The sequence below is a fragment of the Nycticebus coucang genome, chromosome 17 (genome assembly GCF_027406575.1).
Source record: "Nycticebus coucang isolate mNycCou1 chromosome 17, mNycCou1.pri, whole genome shotgun sequence".
NCBI lineage: Eukaryota > Metazoa > Chordata > Mammalia > Primates > Lorisidae > Nycticebus > Nycticebus coucang.
In genome coordinates, this window is record NC_069796.1 from 29,580,347 (window position 1) to 29,603,720 (window position 23,374).

General features: G+C 35.4%; 1 protein-coding gene across 9 annotated transcripts in view; it reads right to left on the reverse strand.

Moving 5' to 3' along the window:
- Positions 1–23,374, reverse strand: part of RAPGEF6 (Rap guanine nucleotide exchange factor 6) — a 200,548-nt gene that overhangs the window by 93,747 nt on the left and 83,427 nt on the right. For 6 of the 9 annotated variants that reach the window (XM_053566300.1, XM_053566294.1, XM_053566295.1 and 3 more), the window contains one exon: positions 20,346–20,489. The exons of 2 other annotated variants lie outside the window; for them this stretch is intronic. In XM_053566300.1, the coding sequence (XP_053422275.1) occupies positions 20,346–20,489 (144 nt within the window). Of the gene's footprint in view, positions 1–5,709; positions 5,811–20,345; positions 20,490–23,374 lie in introns of those variants that run through there. One more of the 9 variants, XM_053566302.1, reaches the window with a different exon arrangement.

Genomic DNA, 23,374 nt, shown 5'->3' on the forward strand with positions numbered 1-23,374 from the left:
AAAATCTACAAAAAAAAAAAAGAAAACAGGGCTTCTCATTCCTTTACTATGGAAAATATTAAAGAAACACACAGTGTAAATTAAATATACTCTAAAAGGAGAAAATAGTCCAGTTTGCGTTGTAGTGTCTCAAGAGGAGTTACTGTTAATAATGAAAACTATACATAAAATTCCCTGGCTGAGATGCTGGCTTAGGTAATTCAGAAGAATCCTAAGTAACAGAAAATCTGTACTACACACACAGTATGTGTCCTTCAAGGCTGCCTTTTCTCTTAATATATTTGTTTTCTAAGGTGAAGGCCAATAGGTTGAGAAGCACTTCTGAATGCCTCTGGCAAAAGGAACAAAAGTTGAATCCAAAGGGCCGGCATGGAAGGACCATCTTTGGATTGGGACCCTGGAGAGTAAATTATACTCTAAAAGTAAATGTGACCCAAATGTAAATTAATACTGATTTTAGAATCTCATACCTGATTGCTGCATAAAGGTTATACAAGACTGCTTGTCAACTGTTTGAAGAAAATATAACTCTTCACTACAGGAAGGAAAAAAATCATCGTAGTCTTCAAATTATTTAAGAATTTTGCATACACAACATCTACTGCTCAAATAAGACCAGGCATATGAAGGTGGACAATTAAGTTCATGAATTTATTCTAAAAAAGTGCTATTTATCTCACTGATGAATATCACCATAGTAAGCTTCTCCCCTGGGGAATCTATGTACCTATTTCACCCTTCAAAGCACTTTCAGAACCCTTTTATCAGAATGGCCATCAGAACTGTTGTCATATAAGGGCAGACAATTAAGTTTATGAACTCATCCTAGAAAAAGTGCTTTGAGCACTGGCACTGTTGCATAGTCTTCTGAGGGCAGTACTTCGAAGGTGACGGTAGTGATATTCAAAAATGAGGTATGTAGCACTTTTTTCTAGGACAAGTTTGCAAACTTAACTGTTTAACGTTGTATGTCTCAAAATTCAGTAATTTCTCTTTGGATACCTACCCTAAAGCACACATGTGAACAAGGAGAAGTGTACAAGGACACTTATTACAAACAGTATTTCTAATAGTATAAAGGAAAAAGAAGCCATAAAAAATAGTACTATGAGATTTCCAGTTATATAGATACTAGGTTTGCGGGAAATATTCTAAAGAATATATACCAATCAATAGTAGTACTTCCTAGAAAAGGAGAAAAATTTGGGCTGGTGATTAAGGAGTTTTAGCTTACAAGCAACATCTACTTGAAATGTTTTATATTCTTTTTTTTTTTTTTGTAGAGACAGAGTCTCACTTTATGGCCCTCGGTAGAGTGCCATGGCATCACACAGCTCACAGCAACCTCCAAATCCTGGGCGTAAGCAATTCTCTTGCCTCAGCCTCCCGAGTAGCTGGGACTACAGGCACCCGCCACAACGCCCAGCTATTTTTTGGTTGCAGTTCAGCCGGGGCCGGGTTTGAACCCGCCACCCTTGGTATATGGGGCCGGCACCTTACCGACTGAGCCACAGGCGCCGCCCCCGAAATGTTTTATGTTCTTATGGAGAAAGTATTCCTAGACTAAAAGTATTTGACTTTTTTTCAAAACTAAAAACAAATACAGGTGTCCACAAAATTCATGTGCAATTTTACTATGTTAAAATTATTTTAAATTGCACATGAACTTTATGTCCACCCTGTATATACACATGTAAACAAGGATGGTTTTCTCACATGGCCCATTTTTAAAAGGGGCCATAAATACTGGGAATGTGCTGAAAATGTTAGCAACTAAATGCTGTTCACACAAAGTATATGGTGTTTTTATAATGGTAAAAAATAAGTAAGATTCAAAGATAGGTTTGAATACCTGTGAAAACACAGTAAGTACTTGATATACTTGATATTTATAATAAAGCCGAGAATTAACATTTAACATATAAGCACTGGAAAAAGAGTAAAAAGTGACATAAATGATAATTATAAACAGGAGGTGAAATAATTCCATGGGTCTTCATTCCATTCATTTGAATGTGGTACTTAACATTCTCTGTATCTATCTTACTGTGCATATGTGCATATATATGTAGTTGTCCCCTCTGCAGATTAGGTCAAGCCAAGACCCCTTTGTGGATACCAAAACACACAGACGTTCCAGTCCCTTGTATAAAATGGTATAGTATTTGCATATACCTACAAATATCTTCCCATATACTTTAAATCGCCTCTAGATTACTTATATATCTACTACCTCTCTTTCACACACATTGTGTTAAACATTCTCCAAAAACCTAGTTCTTTTCTCTTGATAATCCTTGCATAATCACGACAATAACTGTTGTATAGTGCTGATGTGATTTGGATAAGATATCAGAAGGATCATCTATAACAGAAGAACTGGGTTCTATTTGCAGGCACAAAGGCTTCTCCACCTAGTAAATAGTCATCTCAAGCAAGCAACTCTAACAGACTAGAAAGGCGAACTTCCAAGTAAGAATCATGCAAGGAAAGTCATTAACTGAAAGAAACCCCAAAAACTCAATTAAGAAGAAATTACACTTGAAGTCAGAGCTAATAAAATAATAAGGAAAAGGAATAGCATACATAAAATGGAAACAAATTATAAAGCAAAGGTAATTATGAAAAAACATCACTTAAGAGATTTCAGAATTAACACAATGACCGAATTTACATATTTAAAAGATGACTAGCAGAATGGTAACTGTTCACAAATGAAGAATGTATTAGTGAATAGCTGGGCATGGTGATGGGCACCTACAGTCCCAGCTGTTTGGGAGGCTGAGGCAAGAGGATCGCTTGAGCCCAAGAGTTTGAGTTTGCTGTGAGCTATGATGCCACAGCATTCTATTGATGGTGACATAGTGAAACTCTGTCTCAAAAAAAAAAAAAAAAAAAAAAATGTATTAGTGAAACAGAAGATGAAACTAAAAACACACAAATTGAAAATAAAGTATGAAACAAATATTTGGAGACAGTATAAACAGACAAATCAAGAGTTGTAACACCTGAAGAGACTAGAGATAATAAAGGAGTTGCAATTTTCTAAAAATAAATTTTTCATAACTGACAACAAATGAGAATCTTTAGCTTGAGAGAATCCTCCAAGTGCCAAGCAGGGGAAATAAAATGAAACATTAGCCAGGGGTCCTCAAACTACCGCCCGCGGGCCACATGCGGCGGTGTGATTGTATTTGTTCCCATTTTGTTTTTTACTTCAAAATAAGATATGTGCAGTGTGCATAGGAGTTTTTCCATAATTTTTTTTTAAAACTACAGTCCGGCCCTCCAACGGTCTGAGGGACAGTGAACTGGCCCCCTGTTTAAAAACTTTGAGGACTCCTGCATTAGAAAATCCATAGTAAAATTTTATGGAATCAAGGATTAAAAAAATAAAAGCACAACTAACCACTATAAAGGGGAAAAACACAGTACTTAATAAAGGAACAAGAACTGCAAGAAGTTCAGACTTCTCATCAGGAATGATAAATGCCAGAAGACATGGCATTACATATTTTAAAGAGCTAAAGGGAAGGCTCGGCGCCCATACCTCAGTAGTTAGGGTGCTGGTCATATACACCGAGGCTGGTGGGTTCGAATCTGGCCCGGGCCTGCTAAACAACAATGACAACTGCAACCAAAAAATAGCTGGGCACTGTGGTGGGCACCTGTAGTCCCAGCTACTTGGGAGGCTGAGGCAAGAGAATCGCTTAAGCCCAAGAGTTTGAGGTTGCTGTGAGCTGTGACGCCATAGCATCCTACTGAGGGCGACATAGTGAGATTCTGTCTCTAAAGAAAAAAAGAGCTAAAGGGAAAAGACTTTAGATGTACTACTTTATATCTAACTAGACAATTAAATCTTAAGACTAAAGAAGGTGATCTGACCACATAAGGACTTAAGAGTCATGCTCCCACAGAACACTGCTGATATAACTATTTATTTTAGCAAGAAAATACATGAATTCAGGAGTAATAAAATTAAGTGTGTAGTAGGATGGGCAAAAATACATGAATAAATAAAAATAAAATCAGTAAAATGTAGTAGAAAACCCAGAGTAGCAAATATGAAAAATTAGTAAGTTTTATATGTTTAATCACAATCCAGAATTAAAATTCCACCAACAGTAACACGAGAGATGGAGGATGAAAAGGGGGAAGGAGACAAGTACTCTCAAATGCTTAATTTACACAGGAAAGTACCAATCACAGAATTCTGCTCATATGGCATTTGTTGGCATTTACTGAGACCTTAGAATCTGATGTTTAAAATCCTCTTTGACTCTTCTGTACTTGTTAAATCTTGAATCAAAGTTGGCTACCAATCCCTACAAAGGCTCTTTTTTGGTGGTCATCTTAGAAAACAACCCCTACATCTCATCCTTAATTTTCTTTAAAGCTTTTTTACATGGTTTCAACCCATTTCCTTTCTATAAATGGTTTAAACCTCAAAAGTGCCACTATCAAGCATCAGTAACGCTTGGGCCCTACAGGTGGCATTTGCACTAAAGGGGCTATCTATGCTTTAGCAGATAATAGCATGCATAAATTATATACCAAGGCTTCGTTTCATCTCTTTACATTTCAATCACTTGTTTGCCAAATGGACAGTGAATTTAAATGTCCTTCCAGAAGCTGCCTTTAAAAAAGATATGCAGTGAGCTAGGCCAGACAAAACAGTACACCATGATGCTATCACAGCATTTCTCCCTTAGTCACCATTGACAGGACAATCTTTAAACAAAGACATGATTTCAGACCATTATTAAGAGGGGCCTCTATTGTGCATGTCTCCATTCAAGAGTACAATAAAGAAATTTTAACATATTAAACGTTACAATGCAGAGATTTCTAAAGCATTTAGTTTTATAAAACAAAACGAAAATTTCACACTTTTCCATTTTTCTGTTTTGATCAGAAGTTAACAACATGGCAGGAAAGATGAATGACATAAAATTACAGACTATATAAACAACCACTATGAACAATAAAATTTATTGAATTATAGTGTGCATTATCCTACAACCTAGCTCAGGTTGTTGTGTAGCATTTTCCTTTTTTGTGAGTAAATATTTTTGGTTTAAACTGACAACTACGATAGATGACCTTAAATAGTCTCAAGCCATTAATGGTTGGCTTGCTACTACTTTGAAAATACTTAGAAACATTTTTTTTTATATGCTTTCACACAATTACTTTCCATACTGAGTATTTTTTTCATATTATCTCACTGCTTAAGAATGATCACCTAGTCTTTATAAAATAGCACAATTCAGTCAATTTATCCGATAGCACCATATTAGTGAAAAATGTTGTATAATATAAGACTTGATGGATATATTTAAATACATCAACCATTTAAGAAAATGAAGCAGAGAACATTTAAGTTAAAGAGTATGATCACAGGTAAGTACAGAAACAGCCATAACTAAATGACAATTCAGTCTGAAGAAAGTACACCTCAAATACACTGCACTTTGTCTTCTGATTAAAAAGGTACTTTTTGAATTCTAAGTCACATTAGAATGTTTTATTCTTCAAATAAAAAACAATGTGGCAATGAGATTGAGCTTTTTAGAATTGTTTTGTGGTTCTTATTTTTAAAGTTTAGAAAATAAAATAGCACAATAAAGCTTATTGACATTCAAAATAGATTGTAAATTTAATAACTAAATTACATTAATCTCAAAGAAAAGAATAACAATTACTTACTTTGGAGGCCCATGGCTGAAGACAATTGGCATAACAGCGAACAAGAAAAGCCATTTCCTAGGCTGGAAAGGATAGTTTCTTTTTCAAACCACAGGCACACTGATGAGTATGATGACAAAATTCTGTCAAGTTCTTTTTACAAATCATACACCATTCCAGTGTTACATAATGACAGCCTCTCCAAACCCCTTTTCAAACTGAAATCAGGAGCTCTCAATAGCTTAGAGTATTGTTCTCGACAACTCTAACACTTCTCATAAAAATGTTTACTTTAACAAGCAAATCTGGCTTACAACATACAAACACATGCATCCTCAGGCATCTGGCACAGACATGCAAAGTGGCAGCACACAGTTAACACAGTATCAATCAAAGCAAATAAGCCAACATGCACCAATCCGCGTTCCTGAGTGCTGTAAAACCTTTCCTCTTGGTAACAGAGCTTTTGTCTTTTCTTCAACTTATTTCATTCTACAGCACAACCACTGCAGCAATTCTTCTATATCAGAAGCAAATACTGTATCTTGAAGATTAAAGTTTCTTCTTTATATTCTTAGCCACCAGAGGTTTTGTTTTTTTTTTAAATCAAGCGTTGAGAGCAAACGATAGTTAGAAAATAATATGCTGTAACAGGTTTGTCTTGCAGAACGCCTGAGAATCTCCAAAATTCAAATTATTTTCTGTTTTCACATGCACTATTTACAGCTCTGCAGTATTGCTTCTTGTTCTAATGCATCAGTAAAACAGCACTGTTGATGTAATTCTGGCTTTTCTGGCTAAAAATTTACATATGATATGGTACAAAAATGCTGTATCTTCTGCTAAAGCAAGACTGTATGTTAGTGTCTTAATTCCTACTGTCCTTGCCTGTTCACAGCAGCTCCCTAAGGAGAAGCTCCTATTGATTCTATGCTCTGCAGTGAGATGAAATATCTAATAAGAAGGAAAGAGTGGGAGGAGAATAGAACTAAAAGGATGACATCACCTGTACAGAAAGCCTTCAGAAACTGCATTAGATCAATTGGCTACTGCATCTGCAGATGTAGCCCAAAGAGCAGTTTATTGAAAACACACACACACACACACACACACACACCCTCCCTTTCCTGAGACATGTCAGCAAGCTAAATTCTATAATAAAAAATTTGGCCATGCACCTTTCCTATTTAACAGCTCTAAAAATCCATTTTGATTTTTAATTCTACACATTGATAGAAGCTGTATTTGAGAAGCATTAAGATTTTTTAACATTTCTTAATATTATTATTCAAATTTAACACAGTATTGTCTTCCCAAGGGAAAATAATTAGCTCTGGTAAGAGTCTCGCATTCTAAACATATAAGGCAGCCTAGTTCTCAGATGCCATACATAGTGTTTATAACCCTACTACACTACACTATAAACACTACATACACAGTGTTTATAACACTACTAATTTGGGACTTCTGGTTTACAAAACTTGCTGTTTATCAAGTAATTGTTCTGAAAGAACAGAATCCTTCTAAATTAACATTAAAAATATAAAAACTGGTACTAAGATCTGTATGTAAATAGTAAATTTAAATGCAAACAATAGAATTTCATTTTGCAAGAGAAAGCTAAAAAAAGGGCACACAACAGCTGTAGGATTCACCAATTCCTTTGAAGAAGAATAATCTATACAACATGGTATTTTTCTATAGCTCAATTCCTAGAAAGAGACAAGATGCCAGAAAAACTCAGAAGAAATCAAAAAAGAAAATGCTTAAACTTGCTTCCAAAGTGAGCTTGAACTAAAGGAAATTTCCCCAATTTTTTAATAAAAATTACAAAAAAAAAATTTTTATTGTGCCACACCCTTTTTCATCTGAAAACACAATACCTCTAAGTACCTATTCTTGTTCTTCATGCTTCTGCCACAAGGTGCCTACTGCAGACACTCTCACTTAAAGCTTGTTATGGTGCCGCTCAATGGCAAAAGACATGGTTTTGACAGTTATATAGCTGACATCTCCAGTCTGTGAAGTCATGAAACTAACAATCAGTAAACAAATCAAAGTAACAACTATTTCACTTTACATTCACCTAACACTTTCATTTTGGGGAGAAAAAGGTGTGCAACATAAAAGGAGATACTACCTGAGAGACAGGTATTATGACAAATGACTGCTCTGACTACAGAAGAGACATCTTCTGATTAGGCGTGCTCATGCGCACATGCACACACGCACACTGAGTTCTTCGATACCTTTAGGCAAAGTCTGAGTCACTTTCTGAACAATACTGTACTGTCAACCTGAATTATACTGCTACTTATATGATTAGAATTTAAGTAAAATTACGTATCATTCTGAATAAAGACATGCTTTCAAAAAACATGATTTATGAATTTTGATTTCCACAGAACTTAAGAATTGTTTTCTACAAAAATTCCAAAAGATATACAAAATTTGCATTTAAATATAAAATTAAATTTCGCAAATTACAAATAAGCATGACACTAGTTATCTACACAGGTTGATTTTTAAGCACAATTTTGTTTTCCCCAGTGTAATTAAAGAAAACTGTTCCAATAAATATCAAGTATTCAAGTATAAATTAACTAAAACCTAAAATTAATCATTCTTTGAAATAGAAAAATCATAGTAGGTCCATTGCATATGGATGAAGACAAACTTCTGCTAATAATAAGTTTCTAAAAGACAAGCACTTTCTACATAAATCTTAGTAATACGACTCAAGAATATTTCAGTTTCACTGACAGACAATAGCTGTATTTGCATATAGTATAACAGAATATATTATAGCCAAGTCAAATAGCAAAATCCTAATGCATACCTCTCCCGTTTTATAAATCATGCTCATAACACACAAAGAGAGACCTTAAGCTGAGCAAGGGAGACAGCCATCTCTTAGCTGCTTTGGAAAACTGCGGCTCTGTGTAAGAAATGTAATCCACTAATGCCATATGTTAGAGCTACTGTAGTAAACACCAACCCAATAAAGGAACAAAATCCTCTCTTTAGTTTGGCTTCAAGTGAAGATGACATCATCCTCGTTCTACCAATTCATCTCATAGTATTTGCTATTCTAGGGAACTGAATGGTGATCCTATCATGTAAAATCTCTCTGTGCAACAATGCCAAGAAACTGCCAAATTCCACACTCAGCTTGTGAATCTATCAGCATTCTGATGAAATAATGACTTAATCTTTCAATTAATTACAGAAAGAAGAAATAAACATCTTTGAAGAAAATGGTACTTTATTAATAACTAAAATATTTAGGTAATGACCTATTTTTCACTTGCATTACTTTTCAGAATTTCATCATATGAAGTAATTGCAGCAAAAGAAAATGTCCTGATCTACACATCATATGGGAATTATCACTATAGGAACACACTTCCCCTGCATATGAAATGCCATGATTGTAAGGGTAAGCCACACTGAAATCATCTTCTTTAGTTTTAAAAAGGTGTCCTTACATGTTTAAAAGCAATGCGTGTTGAATTTGCAAAGCTTTGAACCATTAGAAAATGCACAAAAATGTAAAAGCTATAGTTATTATTAATACAATTGTTAATTGTATAAACTATAAACAAAAACATAAACTGAAACATTTGAAATCATATTATACAGAATAACAAAGATAAGGTTCTGATAGTTGCTGAACTATCAATATGCCCTTTATGTCAATATGTGGCAACAATGAAAAGGAGGGAGGGAAAAGTCACCAGAGATAAAGGTAGGCTATCAAAGGATACACATTCTAGGCATTATGAAAAATAAAAATGTAACAAAACCCAAATTTATACTAATCTCAGGCACAGATACACAATTTATTGCCCACCTGCGCAGTGAAATATTTTAGTCACAATTCAGAATAGTGGTACTCATAAGAAGGTGAGGAACAAAAGAAAAATTCTGTAGTTTTACAAAATAAAAGAAACAGGGCACATATTTCTGTATTTTAGTTATAAGTATTTGTTCTTTAAAATACAAGTTGCTATATGTACTGCTTTATATAGCAGAAACATTTTAATCCTTTTGGAAAATAAATGAATAAGTGACTCCACTGGTGATAGGTAACATACAAGTCCTTTTAAATGATCATTAAAAGCTTTTCCACCGCCTTTTCTAGCTGCTTAACTTGAACATCTGAAATGAATCTTTGTAGTTATCAGACACAGTTAACTCTAATAACTGGTGCCCCTCAGGAATTCTTGCATTCAAACTGCATCCTACCTATTCCTCAGCCTTTTGGAAGGAATGAAAGCCAGAGTACAGTCTCCTTCTATTCTTTTGTAGGAAACCGTGTGCTTCAGCATACTGTCATCCATGCCCACTAACTAATCACCCTCATGGTGTCAGAAAAACTCTGTCAAAGCCAGCAGCAGGACACATATGCACTATGAAATACGATCCAACCTTAGGGAGCAATAGAGGAAACAAAAGCAAAAGGGAGAAGCTGTCACCATCAACCAAGGTGATGTAAGCTTCTATAATTAGAATCAGTGAAATTGAATGAACAATAAAAGGCACCACCATGCTTCCACTTTCCCTATACTGTGCAGTTGTACATCAAGCATTTTCATACACCCACAAAGGAATATACTTTGCATATATGATAGTCACTCAAGTGTGTTACACAGTAGAGGCAAACCTAAAATTTTAAAAGTGTTATTTTTCTTCAAAACATAAAATCGGCCTAAGACTTAGAAGAGACCCACAGGTAAAAACATGATAGGAAAATGAAATCTCTTTTTACAAATTTATTTTATTTTTTGCATTTTTTTTTGGCCTGGGCCCGGTTTGAACCCGTCACTTCCAGTACATGGGGTTGGCGCCCTCCCTACTCCTTGAGCCACAGGGGCCACCCAATAAAGTCTCTTTTTAAAACTATCTGCGAATTCCTGAATTACATTAGAGGAATTTAAAAAAATTACATTTTTTAGTACTACAAAAGCCACACACAGAACATGGCAGCTATGAAACACATAACAAAATCCAACTAATAGGCAATAAACAATCAGCATTAACTTGCTTGCTGTTTGCATAGCTGTTATTCCCCTTCCGACTGGAATGCTGTCACAAGTCATTGTCTTAGATCACTGATGCTTTAAAAACATCAAAAGAGCTTTAACAATTACTGTGTGAAGTGTTTCAAGTATGATTCTGGGACCCTAGGCAAATCAACCTGATTCAGTGTCACCTATAACTGCACCCTACAATCCGAGAGGCATGCCCTGTTCTATTTTTCTCAATACTCCTAAAGTTCATACACAGTGAACGATAAAGATAATTTTTTTAAATGACAACTTAGAGATTTGTAATATTTATGCAGAATTTTAAAAAGTTTTCATACTTTTAACCCAGTAATTTAATATCTATGACTCTATCCGAAAGAAACAATCAAGAGTCATATATAGATTTGTCTGTAATATCATTTTACCATAAGGACATTTGTACTAGACCAGCAGTTCTCCTGTAGCCACCCATAGGACTTGTATTAAAGGGTTACAGAATTAGGAAGGTTGAGAACCACTGTAGTAGATTGTTTATCTCAGCTAAATTTACAATCACCAAATTGTGGAAACAACGTAAATGCCCACCAATCCAGGAAGTGGTATTATGTATAACATGGAATACTATTCAGCCATTAAAAAAAGGAGACTTCACATCTTTTGTATTAACTTGGAAGGAGCTGGAACACATTCTTCTTAGTAAAGTATCACAAGAATGAAGTATTGAGAATCCAATGTACTCAATTCTAATATGAAGCCAGTAGGCGATCCAATACCCACATAAGAGAAAAATTCAAATCAATTCAAGATGAGGGAGAGGGGACGGGTGTGCTCCCACTTAATGGGCACAATATTAGGGTGTATGGCACACCTCTTGGGGGCAGGACACAATTATAAGAGGGACTTAACCTAAAAAAAAATTATCTGTAATAGGAAAAATTTAGAAGCTGCATTGAGAATATTTTGTACACTTGTATAATAATAATATTCAAAATAATGTTCTGGGAAAAATTGAATTACATGCGAAAATAAAAAGGCTGGATATATAACTAAATATTCCTCATTATCTAAATTAGTTAAAAGATCTGAATTAATCAAAAGATACACAGAGTAGGCTCTCTGTGCCTGTGGGTTCTGCAACCATGAATTCAACTAATGGCAAATTAAAAATATTCAAGAAAATAACTGGACATGGTGGTTCATACCGGTAATCTTAGCACATGGGGAGGCCTAGATGGTAGACTGCTTGAGCTCAGGGGTTTGAGAGCAGCCTGAGCAAGAGTGAGACCTTGTCTCTACTAAAAATAGAAAAACTAGCCAGGCATCTAGAGTCCCAGCTACTTGGGAGTCTGATGCAAGAGGATTGCTCAAGCTCAAGCCAAAGAGTTTGAGGTTGCTGTAAGCTATGACGCCATAGCACTCTATCCAGGGCAATAGAGTGAGACTCTGTATTAAAAAAAAGAAAAAAAGAAAATATTCAAGAGAAAAAACTAATAAAAATAATACAGTAAAAAACCCCACAAATTTAAAGCACATAGTGTAATTATTTACATACAATTTACATTTTAATAGGCATTATTAAGTAATCTAGAGATGACTTAAAATATAGTCATGTGTCCCTCACTGACAGTAATACATTCTGAGAAATGTGTTGTTAGGTCATCTTGCCACTGTGTGGACATCACAAAGTATACCTACACAAACCTAGATAGTAGAGCCTACTACACATCTAGATTGTGAGGAATACTGTAACACTATGGTAAATATTTGCCAATCAGACATACCTAAACACAGAAAAAGTACAGTGAAAAGAAAGTATTGTAATCTTACGGGACCACTATCATATACCCAGTTCAATGCTAACTGAAATGACATTATGTACTGCATTACTGTACATGGGAGGATATAGTAGGTTATGTGTCCTCAGATTTTGATATCTGCAAGGTATCCTGGAACCAAGCCCCCAGGGATATGGAATAACAACTGTGAAAAATCTCTGGAGGATTTTAGCAAATTCATTTTTTCTTAATATTTCTCTCTACACTGAGTATTTCTTTTTAACAAAGTTTTTAAAAATCTCCTTTAAATTGGCATTTGTCCTAGTTTTAGGTATATCACTTCTGCGTTTTTCCTCTATTTGTGGTCCAAGAGCCTGCTATCACAAATTCTACATTGTTTTCCAGAAGAAAAATGAGGAGCATAAGTCTCCTAGGAGACACTAGATAACATGCTTTCCTGTTTTTAAGGTGGAAAACACCACAAAGAACACAACACCTGTCCAAAGCACTCTGGGTTATAAATACGGAGAGAGAAGCAGCAATATTCAAAGTTGCAGATATTTAGAGGTGAGGCTCCAAATTTCTCAGCAGCAGTTGATGAGTACTCATTGTCTTATACACAAGTAGCAAAGGCTCCAGATACAAATCTCTTATGTTTAGAAATAATAATGTGCTCATTATTTCATTCTACAAGTATTTACCAAACATCAAATATAATAAAAAACAATCAGGATCTATCAAGCCCACAAATACAAAATAAAGTTCATAATATGTTGACTATTTCATCGAACAGTGAATTTAACTTACATAGCTCAAACTCTTAAATTCTCCTTATGGCTGATGTAGTTAAGTGTTTACACACCCCTTCACTTTCACATGTGTAAGTGTTTAAACCGTTTTTCACCAGCTTTCCATGAGATCTTAGCGATCACTTAGCGATCAGCGTCTCCTAGTTTCTCAGGAGCAAGTAGTAGGGGGAGGGGTATTCCTATTTCTTACTACAGGAATGGCTTGATCAATAAGACACTCTCAGAACCCGTAAAAGCAAAACATAATCTTGGTAAAAACCTTAAGAGGTCACACTTACGGTCAAATGTAAGCAGCTAGCCATTATTCAGGAACCACCATAAAAGTAATAAGTGATGGCCCAGTGCCTATAGCTCAGCAGCTAGGACACCAGCCACATACACTGGGGCTGGCAGGTTTAAACCCAGCCTGGGCCTGCCAAACAATGACAACAACAACAACAAAATAGCCAGGTGTTGTGGTGGGTGCCTGTAATTCCGGCTACTTGGGAGGCTGAGGCATGAGAACCATTTAAACCCAAGAGTTTAAGGTTGCTGTGAGCTGTGAAGCCATACCACTCTACGGAGGATGACATAGTGAGACTGTCTCAAGAAAAAAAAAGATAGTAAGTGATGTGGTGTCCTAACCTTTTACTCAGCTGCAAGACAGGAGTGCCTTAATTTTTCTAAATATGGTCTGAATCCAGACAAACATGGAGAGCTGCAGAATAGTGGAGAACATAAGGTGAAATTACAGAAAAAGCAAGTGAGAAAGAGCTACTTGTTGTATTAGTAATGTGTGAAACTAAAATGAAAGAGTAGATTCTAGAGTAGCGAACTGGTGTGCTGTGAAGAGGATCTAAGGTATGCTGTAAAAATTATTAAAGATCATTAATTAAATTATTGTTACTTTTTAGGATCAACATACTTTAAGTGTGCCTCAGAAGTTTAACTGTAGGTAGGTTCAAGTGCACTGCACTGAGAGATTAAAAAAAATGATTGAAAAACACTGTTCTACAGTGTCATGACTTCCTACCACCCAGTATACTATCCTAGAATGACTAGATAAAAAAAAATGTAAGGAAGTCTGAGCAAAAGGAAACCCTCCCAATTTTTCAATGATACTGCCATGGAAATCCTCCTTTCTGGGTGTTCTTTTGGGAAGAGCTAACTGGCTCAGTATCTGTGCAAGTGCTATGATGAAGAAAACAGAGAAGAAGGCAGCTAGCAACTTATTTTGAGCCTGAGAATGTAAAAGCACTATAAACAACATAAATAAGAAAGCAGCCCAAGAGGGGGGATTGCTTAAGGTCATGAGTTTGAAATTAGCCTGATGAGACCACATCTCTAAAAAATTATTTAGCCTATTGAGAAATTTGAGATTTAGTTAAAAAAATAACAAACATATCTAACGCTCACACTGGTGCATTATTATTTAAAAATACAGTAGCAGAAAAAGAAGAAATCAAGGAGGATGATAATTTCATAACTAAAGTACGCATATGCCAATAAAGTTTTCTGACCATTGAAGAATGAATGTCCAGATTTATATCTGGCTCAATCATTTTTCCATAAAAATGGGTATGAATGATTCAGATATTCTAGAGATTCATTTCAAGTTAAATAAAGGCACACTTGGTACTTATACTTAGGGAAACTAAGATGTTTCATCTTCAGTGGTCGTGGCGTAACTCCACATATGTACTAATATTAAAAATTCAATTTACTACATTTTAAAATGTTAACTGTTATAGGCTATTTGAAATAAAGCAATCAATTATACATAAAACATACAGGCATTCAAAACATTCTTAAGTAAGCTGTTTTAAATTTTGTTATCTTCAGAACAAAGCAGAATAACAGGAATACACTGCACATAAATCTGTGTGACAGCCTATGGGACTAATGAAGGTAAGTGCATTCTAAAAACAGGAAATGTCATAGAAGACATCTCTAAAGAAGCCAGGGATGACTGGACTCTTGGGAACTGAGCAGGACATTGCTGGGTGAACAGGGCGGGAAGCCACTTTGCATAAGAGGATCAAGTGGCAAGACAAAACTCAAACTGACTAATCAAAAGACAGAATTATATTAAGTTGGCCAGGTTGGGTGTTTCACACCTGTATCTCAACAAGTTTGAGGTTGCTGTGAGTTATGATGCCAAGGCAATCTACCGAGGGCAACAAAGTGAGATTCTGTCTCCAAAAAAAAAAAGAGGCCAGGCACGGTGGCTCACGCTTGTAATCCCAACACTCTGGGAGGCCCAAGTGGGTGGATTGCTTAGGTCAGGAGTTTGAAATTGGCCCGATGAGACCCCATCTCTAAAAATAGCTGGGAGTTGAGGGTGCCTCAACTTCTATAGAGCTTCTTGGGAGTCTGAGGCAAGAGGATCACTTGAGCCCAAGAGTTTGAGGTTGCTGTGAGCTATGATGCTATGGCACTCTTCTGAGGGCAACAAAGTGAGACTCTTGTCTCAAAAGCAAAAGAATACAGATGACAGAACTACTCTAGACAACAGTATGGTGGCTTCCAATAGTTAAACATATACATACCATATGACACAGTCACCCACTCCTGATTAAACTAAGATAAATGAAAGTGCACTTTCAAAAACTTGGAGATAAATGTTCACAGCAGCTTTTTTTATAATAGCCCCAAACTGGAACAAACCGAACATCCATTAATAGGTGAAAAGAGAAATAAAAATGCAAAATATTCACACTCAGCAATGGAATGGAATATTACTCAGCAACAAATGGAGAGAAAAACTATTCACATACACAATAGGGATAAATCTCAAAATCATTGTAAGGAGTAAAAGAAACCAGGCACACCCCCAATTCATACTGTATAATGCCATTTTTATAAAATTCTAGGAAATAAAGGCTGGGCACAGTGGCTCATGCCTGTAATCCTAGCACTCTGGGAGGCCAAGGTGGGTGGATTGCTTGCGCTCATGAGTTTGGGACCAGCCTGAGCATGAGCGAGACCCTGTCTCAAAACATACCCAGGCGTTGTGGAGGGTGCCTATAGTCCCAGCTACCTGAGAAGCTGTGGTAAGAGAATCGTTTAAACTCAAGAGTCTGACATTACTGTGAGCTATGATGCCATAGCACTCAATTGGGGGTGACAAAGTGAGACCATGTCTCAAAAAAAAAAAAAAAAATTCTAGCAAATAAAATTATTCTACAGTGACAGAAAGCAGATTGGTGATTGCCCAAGGATGAGAATTTAGAAAAGAATGTCTCCACCTAGGGAGACAAGGAAACTTTAGAGGGGATAAAAATAATCATTATTTTGATTATGGTGATGGTTTCAAAGGCTTATACATATGCCAAAACTGATCAAATTTTAAACTTTAAATTTAGCAATAACTACATACTACACTTTGTAACTCAGTAAAGTTATAAAAAGTTGTATCTCAAAAAAATTTTTGCAAACTCAAGAATAATACCCAAAGGAATTTTAAAAATGTAGTTCCTGTAAAAGAAGTACTCTTTCTAGGCGGTGCCCGTAGCTCAGTGGGTAAGGTGCCGGGCATATACACTGAGACTGGTAGGTTTGAACCCAGCCCAGGCCAGCTACAACAAAAATGACAACTGCGACAACAACAAAAGAAATAGCTAGGTGTTGTGGCAGGAACCTGGAATCCCAGCTACTTGGGAGGCTGAGACAGGATTTGATCCCAGGAGTTTGAGGTTGCAGTGAGTTATGATGATGGCACTATAGTCTACCCTGGGCAAGATCCTGTCTCAAAAACCAAACCAAAACAAAACAAAAAAAAGGTTTTTGCTACATAACATCTTTACCTAGGACCCACCATCAATATATCGGATGTTGGCCAGATGGACAGGTTTTACGTAATTCGTGGTATTAATAAAAAGTAAATGTCACACCAGTTATGGATTCCTTTGTTTTCCTCCACTCCTACTGCTTCGCTTGACTATACAAAAAATAATTTTTTTCTGGTGGCGCCTGTGGCTCAAGGGGGTAGGGCGCCGGCCCCATGTGTCAGAGGTGGCAGGTTCAAACCCAGCCCCAGCCAAAAACTTCAAAAAAAAAAAAAAAAAAAAAAACCTCAAAAAATAAATTTTTTTTTTTTTTTTGAGACAGTCTCGCTTTGTTGCCTTCTATAAAGTGCCATAGTGTCATAGCTCACAGAAACCTCAAACTCTTGGGCTCAAGCAATCCTCTTGCCTCAGCCTCCCAGGCAGCTGGGACGATAGGCGCCCACCACAATTCCTGATATTTTTTTTAGAGATAGGGTCTTATTCTTGCTCAGGCTGGTCTTGAACTCCTAACTTCAAGCAGTCCACCTACCTCAGCCTCTCGAAGTGCTAGGATTACAGGTGTGAGCCACAATGCCTGGCCTAAAAAATAAAAATTTTTAAAGTAAATGAAAACCTTTCAGTATTGCATTTTCTAAGTTGACTGAAATATACCCTCTTTCAGGAAAAAACCTCTATTAATTCAAGAAATAGCTAATGCATGTAACACCACTCAAAATCTCTCGCTAACCTACTCTCATTAATGTCAGTTTTGTCTAAATTGAATCAACTTAGTTCTTTTTCCCTTCCCATGATTTACAGTACTTAGTAGAATAACTACTAATAACTACCTAATAATAGTTATACATGCAAAAATGTCACTCTGTTTTGAGTTATCCAACAAAAACAATCCCAAGTAGTGTGCCCACTGCTCTTTCTGGTCCACTCAGAAAACCAGCATATTCACAAGAAGACAACTTTCAGCACATAGGAGGGATAAAGTAAATTAGTCATGAGCATAATCCACAGCTACTAAGAGAATATCTGACATATATCTAGGCTTCCTGACACAAAACGAAACAAAATCTGGGGAAAGAACACACTAAAGATGATATTAAAATAAGCAAACAATACAAACACAAACAACAAGGGCTGAGCAAAGGCTAAGGTGGAGGATTGTTTGACCCAAGAGTTCAATATCAGCCTGGGCAACACAAGGAGCCCTCATCTCTTAAAAAAATTAAATAAAATTAAAAAAAAATATAGTGGTGGCTCATGCCTGTAGCCTCAGTTACTTGGGAGGCTGATGAGGTAGGAGGATCCCTTTAGTTCAGGAGTTTGAGGTTACAGTGAGCTATGACCACACCAGCCTGAGTGAGAGATAGAGGTTGTCCCTTCAATAAAAAACAAACAAAATACGGCCCCTCCCGCACACAATTTGCACTCCTTAAGTCATACAAGGAGAACCAAGTAGTACAATTAAACATTTTTTAAGCAATTCTACTTGGAAGTTTTTCTAAGGAAATCAGGATGAGAGCATACATTACCACAAATATACTTAACATCTTATTAAAAAAAAAACAAACCTAAAAATAATTCAATGAGGGAATACTGGAAACTGAATAACTTACGACATATTATTATAATGGATTACCACATAGTTGTTACCAATATCATTGTAAAAACTGATTTAGCTGTATTCAAAGATGTTAAGATTATATAATTAGGTTTTAACAAGTTAAAAAACATTACGTATTTAGGTTTTTAGAAATTAGTGAAAAACCATACACATCTATCCACATGCTAAAGGTTTAACCAGGAAAATACAAAATACCATCAAATGGTCATATAACTTAGCTGTAGGATCAATTTCTAATTTTTCTTTTTTTTGTAGAGACAGAGTCTCACTTTACTGCCCTCGGTAGAGTGCCATGGTGTCACACGGCTCAGCAACCTCCAGCTCTTGGGCTTATGTGATTCTCTCAGCCACAATGCCCGGCTATTTTTTTGTTGTTGCAGTTTGGCCGGGAATGGGTTTGAACCTACCACCCTCGGCATATGGGGCCGGCGCCCTACTCACTGAGCCACAGGCGCCGCCCTAATTTTTCAAAAATAAACACATTATTTGTGTAATAAGGTGAAACAAGTCAGCTTAAATTAATTAGTAATGAGGGAAATTCATTTGATAAAGGGAGAAAGAAATTGTTAAATAGTAAGAACAATGAATTTTGGATGGCTCTGGACATGGTTATAAATTTTGGAACTAGTTCATATTATTGTTTGTTGTCAGAATGTATTAAATCAATGAAATTAGGCAAATGTGACAAACCCTTACAGATGCCTTAAAACTAACACGTATTCCAGTATAAATAACTTCCTAAATCCCTAACATGAATGAGCAAATTTCTGTTTCTGACAACCAAAAGATCTAAACATACCCTTCAGAATTTTGTTGCAATCAACCATCTCTCCACCTTTCATATTACTATTTTAACACATGCAAACAAAAGAAGAAAAGCTCTAGACTAACCGTTCTATATTTTAGGGATCATCACTCCTTTGAAAATTATTAACTGTAAAACTTCTCCCACCAAAACACACATGGATTTATTATTTTTAAATTATCCTTATTTTTTGATTCAACTACTTCATAATCTAAAAAGATATTATCTACAACTTCACAATCTATACAGCAGTTATCTACAACTTTGTAGTTAACAATAAATTAAAGACTTCAGAAGAAACAGCTTGTATTTCTTCTGGTATTACAAACCTTAAATATTCTATCTGCTTCTTTTGCAGTATCTGCATGTGAAAATATACTTTCAACACTTGCATATGTTTCTGAGCCAAAATAAATTATTTATATTTGTCCTACATCTCAAGGGAATAATCGCTAGGTTTTTACTCCTTTTATATGCCTTACAGCATGTAAGGACAAAAGTTCCCAATGAACAAAAGTTCTATCACCTGAGTTCTCAGATAAGACCTTATCCGTATCCCATTCAGGCAATCAAAAGGTAAGAAAATCTGCAAATATGTATAAAAACATACAGTAAAAACTTTTAAAAAATTATTTCAACAAAAGCAAGAACAAAAACAAAACTCCCACTGGTAAGAGTATTTTTAAACAACTCTAGTAAGCAGAAGTATTTTTAAAAATTGAATAGATAATACACATATTTACTTGCCACACACTTTTACACAGAGCCCCAAATGTTGACAGCAACAAAAAATATGTGAATTAGATACTACATATGAAAATTTTAAGATTCATGAAGTGTTCCTAAATATACTCACAGAAAGATAGCTGTTAATGTCCACATTGTCAGTAATAGTTTGGCGCTCTCCTTTACAGTTAATTTTCCGAAATCTTCTTCGAGACTGTCTGACAGGAATTTCTCTTTGCAGAACACTATCTTCACTATCTTTGGAATTCTCTACCTGAAACATATGTTTACATTCCTGATTAAATATCTACTTTTTCCATATTACTGATAGTCTATGGAGTCTTAACAGACTCATAAAGAAGCTTCATTTACTTGCAAGAAATTGACGCAAGAAAACTGTCTGTATAGGACAATGCTCATGAGTCAAAAAGATTAAAAGTGATGTTATTATAAGGATCTGAAGACCACAATTTCCTTCCAGGAAATAGTCTCTCTTGCATACATAAATATATATCCTCTACCTTAGTCACTTACCAGAAATGAAGATTGTTAAATACATCTACACATTTGATAATTACAAATTCTGATTTAGTCTGATTGCAAACTGTCTGATTATATACAGATAATACTTAGCACAGTCAGGACTATGGTTTCAGTGAATTGCTAAAGAAAAAAAATGTATGCATTTTTCTTTGGTGTTTAAGATAATGTATAACAATAGCCATAAGTAAGGCTTGCATTTTATAAGAAAGAAGGAAAAACTAACATTTATTAAGGGCTTAAAAAACGGGGCAGCATACATATACATGACATTATACTATTTAGTTTACACAACAGCCATGTAAGCAGGTGTCACTATGTATAGTTTTTAGACAAAGTAAAACCCAAAGAAATTAGTGATGTTCCAGTCTCACAATAGTGATACTTATTAAATGTGAGTGGGAATACACAGGCTTGTCTTCAAAGCTTATCCTGCTGGAACAATATGATTTCACTGCCTGCCCAAGCAAACTAAACTATAATTTAAAAAAATTAACCATTTTTACAAAGGTATATATCAATATCTTCTATAATATTCGTTACAACTAACCTTACATCAAATAAATCCAGTAAACAACAAATGATGGTTTCAGTTTTTCCCTAAAACTTTCCTGCTACTGTTGCATCTTTTTCTAATATCAAAATTTCTAAGGTACTCAAATACAGTAGTTTACCCTTATACCTAGGGGATATATTCCAAGACCACCAGTAGATGCATGAAACCGCAGATAGTACCAAACCCTATGTATATTATTTTTCCCTGCACATACAAACCTATGACAAGTTTTAACTCATAAATTAGGTTCAGTAAGAGATTAACAAAAACTAATAATAAAATAGAACAGTTACAATAATATGTTATAATAAAAGTTACATAAATATGATCTTTTTCTTTCTCTCAATTGTATGGTGGGTAATGGAAACTGTAAAGTGACCTTGGTTTGGTGGGTAACTACTGTACGTAATCTCACTAACACTCCCAGCTCCCCTGTTTGTCAACCAAATCTTAGGTTCAATTATTTCTCAGATTTTCGGTCCTGTCTCTATAAATCCTTCTCACAATGTTCTTTCATTCCCATTACCTTAGTGATAAGTAACTTTCATTAACAAGTGAACCTGACATGCTCCTGTGCAATTCTATCCTACACATTCAGATAGGCCATGTCTCTTGTTCAAAATGTTAAAATGGACCTCTAATGTTTACCAAATAAATGTTAAACTCTTACATTTGATATTCAAAGCCATGTATATTTTGTTCCCAAAATATTTTGATCACTTCATCTTATACATATAGCCTTGGAACAGCAGTTCCCTTATCATCCCCCACCACAAAAACTAATGAGATATGCAAAGGTTCCTTATAATTTCTCAGTAAGAGTTGATGTCTAATCTGTTCTGTTTCAGATGTGAGTTCAAGAGTAAGCAGCAGCCAAGTCAATGTGACTATTCATGTGACCCTCTATACTGTATAACTTACCCTCTGCCATCTAAGGAACTTAAGTAACTTTACTTATTACTTCAATTTATGTTATCCTACTCCTTCTATCTTTCCTTGTTACCATCAATCTTCTAAGATACATCTCAGTTGCCATTTGGTTCACAACCACAAAAGACATTCTTCCTGAGGCCTTGATGGCTAACTATATATACATGACCTAGACTTCTCATAAATGGGACATGCTCTCTACTGCCTCAGTCCTTCTTCACCAGTATACCGACCTCCTACACATACCTTATGGTCTGGTTCAAATAATCTCTGCCCCAGGAAGGTGTTATTCCTTATATAAACTTAAGCATACTGACCATAATTATTTAATAAGTCTATTCATTGACAAGATAACAAGCTCCCTAGGGCAAGAATTCATCTTTGTTCACTTAACACTCAAGTGGCTTGTCAAAATTCGTGTTAAATTCTTGTTTTCTACTCAAATATGTTATGCCCTGACAAAATGTTATTGAGTCAGTACTGACAAGGCCATTTACCAGATGGTAACTTATCTCATTTAGGGTTTATAACTTTTACACAGCTACTCTACCTATTGTAATAATTGGTATAGAGTCTCATAAAAGTTAAATAATTCACACAAGTACATCAATCAGTCCTCAAAACCCAAGTATGACTAAAAAGTTCATCAACTTCATATTTATTTATTCCGGGGATAAAACAGATAATCTCCTTTAGGTGAAAGTCTAACATATGTTTTTTAGACTTTTTAATGTTTGCCATTTATTGGGCAAAGCAGAGATTTAACCAATAAAGGCTTTTCAAAGTCAAAGTGGAAGTAAATTTAGGAAAAAGTTTTCTAAGCTTCAAAATATTAAGAACGTACCCAAATTTAAATAATCTAACCATGACTTTTATTGGACTAATGCTCATACAAAATTCCTCTGAATATAACTGAAATGTTGCCTTTAAAAACATGAAATGATACGTTAAAAACAATGTAAGATTTAAAAAAAAAACAAAAACTTTCACAAATGCATAACTGAAATGGCACAAAAGTAAGGAATACAAAGACCATGAATGAAGTGAAAGCAAGAACACTTCGGCTTGGGAAGCCAATAAAGCCAGATAGTTTCTGCAAATACCTTCCACTTTGATGTTGGTAGGGAGCAAGA